The following is a 6,627-nucleotide window of genomic DNA, read 5'->3' on the forward strand; positions in this document are numbered from 1 at the left end:
TTTGAGCTGAAATCCTGGATGCATATACCCCAACATAGTCAAACTCAGATGGAAAAGCAAATGTCCTGCAAAGCTGTGTAGCTGGGGTGGGTTTATGCAGCTCCCCTGTGTCCCTCCACTATCTCTGCCTCAAGCTGAGATGGGCTGGGTCATGTTCTGGTTCCAGCTTTCTGGCTCATCCTCATCTCCTGTGCTATTTTTCCTGCTGTTTCCCTAGGATGAGCAGGGTGCCAGCAGCAGAGAATTTGGCCTCCAGGATGCTCACAGCCTTCCCTCGAGGCCGAATCTCTGCACAAGATGCGCTTCTTCATAGCTTCTTCAGCCCTCTGCCTCCTCAGCTCTACCAGGTTCCTGCTGGTAAGTTAACTCTCAATTTCATCTCATCAAGAAAGAGCTGCTGCACATGCTATTTACTGCAAGTTTCCTCTCTATTTTGAAAGTCTCTGCCATTCACCTGGATGTCTCTCTTTTCTGCCTGCACTCCCTCCCCACTACTATAAGATGCAAAGTTTACATCCTGTGGCAAATTTGACAACTTGCTTTTCTGTTTTCTTCTACTTGACCATTGTGTTAATACTAGAAGGGGACCTTGATGGGCTGCTACCATGGCCCTCTGCAAAGCAGTGATGTATATGCTTTGACAGGTCATCTCTGCCCCATTCTGTAACCCCAAGGGCCTGGACATTTCCCCAGCTCACACTGTGCGCTCAGTGTAACTCACCCACTGGTCCCTCCTGATGTCCTGAATTCCCATCTGCTCAGCATGGTGTGCTAGCCCCAATTCCCTTCCCAATTCCCTCCCACTCCCTTTTGATGTTGAGACAGCTGTTCCTTGTACCCTGTCACACCAGTTCTCCCTCAGTTTTACCTTGCTCCCTTCTCTAAAGCACACAGCTGCACACGCAGTTGTGCCTCTCCTGGCCTGAGCTGACAAAAAATACAGGGTCTCCCAATCTGCAGTTCTGCTCCTCACTAGGGAAAGCTCCCTCCTATCGGGCTGCAGGCCAAAGGGACCTTGCACTCCCTGTTGCCTCCTGGGCACCCTGTACCCTAGTTAGTTTGGTGGTATTTTTTAAGATAGGGGCAATTAAGAAAAAGCCTTCATGGACTGTGTTGTCAAGCTATCGGAAAACCAAATTTCTGGCTCCTGCGACACATCCCAAGTGGAGAAGCAGCCAGCTAGCATCTCTCCCAATCCCCCAAACTGCTGCCCTTCAGAAGGTGCTCTGTGTGTGTATGTGCTTGAGTGAGAGACATCTGCATTCCTTTTCTGTTCACCCAGCCACAGAGCACAAATCTACTTTGACACTTTTAGAAAAATGAAAAGATGGAATCTCGCAGGAGCCTGCCTGTGCCGGGGGGGGAGGAGGGGAGCACGCACAGCAGGAGGGAAGTTGACTTTTCTTTATACATATAGGGTTTTTTCCATGCAGAGTTTAAATTATGCCTGATAAAAGGAGTTTCGTGGATGTTTCAGTTCTTTCAAACCCTCCTGGCTTCCTCCCAATTAAATGAGGTTTGTCAAAGCCACAGGGCTCTGCTGCTGCCAGAGAGGCGGACAAGCACTTCCCGCAGTGACATCTCCAATCCCCAAGGGAGAAGATGAAAGTGTCAGTGCTGAGAGAGAGAGAGAGGGAGAGAGAGAGAGAGAGGAAAAAAACAGGTACAGAGACAGACAGTGTGAGAGAAAGGGAGAGAGTGAGGAGAAATAGAAGGAATGAGAAAACAGATTGGCATAATGTATCAATCTCCCCGATATGCTGCCAGTGAGGGGACAGATTCCTTTCACCTGGGTTTAGGCACCATCCCGTATTTATTATCCCAATATTGCAGCAAGAAGTGTCATGTGGACAGGAAACTGTATAGTGTTATCATAGCAACCAATGGGCTGAGAACAGAATCAAAGTGCACAGGGCTGAAACAAGTACAGTACGATCATGCAAGACCATATTCATGAGTGACTCATTAAGCCGGTAAAATTTAGTCTATTCTGAATAATTCCCCATGTAGCCATTCCTATTGCCATAATTGTTTAAGACATTTGCTCTCTTGTGTCACTTTGGCATAACACTCTTTTGGAATTTAACTGTATCATTTTAAAATTCTTGTTGCTATGATAACAGTGCAGATTTTAAATATATTCTGTTCCCACTTTGTTCTGGAGGATGCTGGCTATTAGTTGCCATCCTCTGAAAGGGAAAGTTGGAGCATAAGGGCACAATGTGATCTGGAGATGAAAGGTGAAAGAAGAGGGGGTTAATCCCAAGGTGTGTAAGAGAGTAAGAGGGAAACAACATTTGAAAAAATAGAAGGTTCTCATAACAAATTATTCTCTGTTTTTATGAAATAATTGTATCCATAGCTGTCCTTTTTATAAGTTGTTTTGACAAGCTGGAAGCTAGAGGATGTTTTTCAAAGGTCAGTTCCTGGGAAAAAATAATTGGAGAAATCACTGTTTCGAAGTTAAGTACCCCGCCAAATAGCATGTTTCTGATTCCTAGGGGGAATGTTAATGGTTAGAGGCTGGCTGCTGCCCCTGGGAAGTGGGAAAGGGAGCACAGGGCTCTTTGCTTCCTTGAGAGCAGCTCCTACAGAGTGAAACAGGTTGCTGTTGCTATGCCCATCTGAGCACAAAGTGCTGGGAAAAAAGAGTAGCCCGTGCTCGAAGGGAGGAAGAAGGTTCTCTGTCCTGTAAGTGGGGCTGGCCCATGGATGGGCCTCTCCTACAGCTGCTCATTCCTGTGCCTGTAGCTCTAGGATGGGATTCCTGAGACCTGGGTTCAAACCTCGCTCATCTTGGTGGCCTTAATTCTACATGTGCCACCAGCACCTCTGCATATAAAAACAGAGAGAGGTGCAGAGGTTTCTTCAGCTTCCTTTCCTTTAGGCTAGTAGCCTAAGGGGTGGCAGTGATGACTTCTGTAAAACCGGAGCATTTGCTGTCCTTTTTCTGGCCAGAGCAAATCCTGAGACAATTATCTTTGTGCAGTGCAGCCCTGCACTGCAGCAGCTCTGATAAAACTTTGTTCTAACCCTTTGCCACCTGCTAAAGCAGAATGTTTTCTGTCCAATTAATCCCTCCTGGAAGAAGAGACCCTTGAATCAAGAAAGCATGAGCTGTGCTCTCAACTCAGTGTCAGTCCTGAAGTGCAAAAGGGCCTTCTGAGGAGGTATCTCACTCTGTTGTCAGACAGGTCAGACACAGTAACAATTGCAGCTTATTATTCTTAGTTATAGATTTGGTTTATTTTCCCTCTCTTTTTCCCTCCAATGCTTTAGAGCAGGCTTGCAAGAAGGGAAGGTAAGCAGTGGGATTTGGGGTTATCAACAATGCACTCCCAAGAAAATACACTGCAAGAAGAGCTCTAGCCAAACCTCACAGGCACAGGGGGCAGGGAGGCCTGAGCTGGCAGCTCAGATCCTTTCCCCACCAGACCAATGCCCAGTCTCAGGAGAGACCTTTCTCTCAGTGTAGGAGACATTCAACCCAGGCCGTACCCTCAGCACAGCAATCAGTAAATTCCAGTACATGCTCCATCAGGATTGTGTGTTGCATGGATGGGATCTCGGCTTTGACTAGGAAGTACTTGCTCTTTTGGGTACAGTTGGTCTCTAATTGTTATCTCCCCCAGCAACACAAAATCTGTGCACCAGGTGATGAAGATACTGCACCATTTCTCCTGAAGCAGCCCACTATTCAGCCTTTCAGAGACAAGGAGGAGGAGGAGGAGGGAGGCTTGATGTTGACAATCATTTTAATGTCTGTTGCATCTAAAGTAAGACAGAGCAAGTCAGTAAGTGTGGGCAATGAGGAGGTTAAGGCTGCAAGCCATTGCCTACTAAAAATCCCATTACTGTTGGGATTAGCCAGCGCTGGTAAATGTTATCATGGGGGACATATAAAGAAGAGCTGGCTTTCATCATCCCTTGTTTGGGTTGGCTCGTTTCCCTCAGTTCTCCTACATAGCTAAAAGGTTCATACAGTCACTTGATTTTTTTACCACTCTGCTTTGTGACCTCTGTACACAGCAAACAGATATCCTTCACTGTAAGTCAGATACAGACACCTAGAAAGTTCCTGCCAGGTGTATGAGTCTGGTTTATAATGTGTCTTAACACAGGAATAAACCAAAGCTGGTGATGAGCAGGAAATCAGCTGCCTCTCCTAAGCCAGAAGCATTCTTATCTGTAAGGTGATAAAACAAATCTTCACTTAACTCAGGAAACCGCCCCTCTTCACCTGGTGTGATCCCCGCAGCGGAAGATGTGCTTGTCTTCATACTGACAGGACATGAAAATTTTGTATTGTGTCATTAAGCCACCACCCTAGGAAAGAGCTGTTGCAACATCACAGCAGATGCTTGCCAAGCGCACAGGGCCCTGGACATGTTGCCCTGTTGAAGCTTTTCCCTGCATGCTGTCCTGGGGCAGGCATTGTGCTGGGCACTGCTTAGGAGCATGGAGCAAAGGGGAAGATGGGAAAAGGGAAAATTTCCTTTGCTCAGTCCCCACCTCCTGCTCTTGCAAAAGCAACTGGCGCAAAGTTTGGCCCACATGACTTGTGGAAACAAAGTCCTACAGACATGGATCAAATGCTCTGACTCCCATTGATCTCAGGCCAGAGAATCTCTATAAAGGTCTTATTGTTCAGGGAGACAAACCACTCTTGGGGGGAGTGCTGTTAATACCGTTCGTGGAGGCAGACACTATTGCATCAGAGGTTAGCAGATGTTTTTCTGTGTTTTGTCTAATTGCAAGTTATAGCTGAGGTTTCTTTAACTTCCATTTTCCCTTTAACACTCTTAAATGCAAATCTGAAAAGATTTAGTTGTCTTGTTTGCTGTGAAAAGACATCCAGACTGGAAGTCTCACATAGTCATTTCCCATCCTCAGGTGCACTTGTGACTTCACCCAGTTATCAGCAGAAAAGAGTAAATAGGGAGGTAGTGATCAGATTTCTAAGGCACAAACGTTAAAGCTAAGTTTGAGATTGTGACAGCAAGCAACCATGAGCATAGGAACTCAATTAGCCTGAAAGACAACTATCTCATTATCTTTCCTAAAATGATATAAATACATAAGAATATAAAAATTTAAAATAAACTCTCTATTGACTGTCTAGATGACTGAATTTCACTGCTCAATTTCTTTAAACACCCACTTTAGTATTTATTTATTCTAAGTGTGAAGCAGCTACAATAATTAGACTGTCAGATTTGGTAAGTTAATGAGGAGTCACTGGAGTGGAAGGTTTTGCATTTGTGAGATTGCTGAAGGAGAGAAGCTCTGTGCCTTCGCTCTATCTCTTTTTTCTTTTTCTTTTTTTCCCCTCTGCTGGGTGGGAAGGAGAGAGCTTGGCAGTGTGCAGATCCATTTGAATCCTTTTGATTAATGGGTTGCCTTCCTACCACTGTTCTACCAAATAGTATTTTGCTGGTTGCTCCAAGAAAAAGAAAAAGAAAAAAGAAAAGAAACTGTAGATGAGATTTCTAGAGAAGAGTGTCTAGATTAAAGAAATCATTTTCCAAAAACAATCAGAAGGAATGCAGCTGTAAGAAATGGGATCTTGAATTCGTTTATATTGCAGCTAATGTCACAGGAGAGCATTAAGAAAGTAGCACAAGGAAGGAAAAGAACCTTTTTGCAGCTTTCTTTAACCTGATTTTTCCACAGGACAATCAGTGCTCACAGTTCCAGGGGTGAGACTGCAACCTGAAATCTGTGACCTGTTTGCTTCTTACGGAAAAGGCCGTGTCTCAGGAGGTTTGAGCAAGTTTTGGTAGAAACCATGGATGACTGAATAATTGTTGGGTAAGCATGTAGTTGCCATTGTCAAAGCTGTTGCCATCACCCTTAGGACATGAATTCCTTCGTGTATTGAAGGTGGGAAAACAGATTTGATACTCAGGGCTGGATGATCTCATCCAGGGTGAGAACAAAGTGGGAAATCTCATATTCAGAGAGAAGAGATCAGGAAGCCAATGGCCCCCAATGAACAATATTCAGTGGTATCATGGGATGTTTGGATTTGTTTTGTCATACTGCCAAGTCTCAGACCAGTGCCCTTTCCTCCAATGCCTCCCCAGTCAAAGTATTGCTTCATTTCCCCATTGCTTAAACTGACCAAATTGCTTTGTTCTCCTTTGTCCTTGCCTACTGAGTTCACATTTCATACCTTGTTTTGATTTCACACACATTGGAACCTGAGCAGAGCTAGGCAAAATCTCCTTATCTTGTAATATCTTTGGTTTTAATTAATCACTATTTGAATGTCAGGTTTCAAAATTATGCTTCAGCATCAATATTTTTCATCTTTTTGTTACAGAAGACCAAAAGGTCAGTTAAAATCACTGTTATTAAAAGAAATTACCAGAAAATATCCTTTTATTATATCCTGTCTCTTTGTTTACTTTGTGCATTTGTTAGCAGCATGTGTCCTGTCAGTGCCACTGCTGGGTCTGTGCTTGCAGGGCAGACCTGGAAACTGATTTTGAGGCCAAATTAGTTTGACTGTGTTATTGTCTGCCAAGCTAAGAGGCAGCCTTAGGATAGCAGGACACACCTCAGCTACCCATCTGTGCTTTCAAATGCATGTAGATGGCTGTACCTGCTATAGGATCAGGTCCC

At 44.6% G+C, this 6,627-nt stretch overlaps 1 protein-coding gene across 1 annotated transcript in view; it reads left to right on the top strand.

Annotated features, from left to right (window-relative positions):
- Positions 1–5,783, top strand: part of CDK15 (cyclin dependent kinase 15) — a 34,429-nt gene extending 28,646 nt beyond the window's left edge. Inside the window, exons 11-12 of the mRNA XM_030952504.1 lie at positions 218–357; positions 5,674–5,783. Coding sequence (XP_030808364.1) covers positions 218–357; positions 5,674–5,783 — 250 coding nt within the window. The remainder of the gene's footprint in view (positions 1–217; positions 358–5,673) is intronic.
- Positions 5,784–6,627: the final 844 nt, after the last annotated feature.

This window comes from Camarhynchus parvulus, chromosome 7 (genome assembly GCF_901933205.1).
Source record: "Camarhynchus parvulus chromosome 7, STF_HiC, whole genome shotgun sequence".
Classification (NCBI taxonomy): Eukaryota; Metazoa; Chordata; class Aves; order Passeriformes; family Thraupidae; genus Camarhynchus; species Camarhynchus parvulus.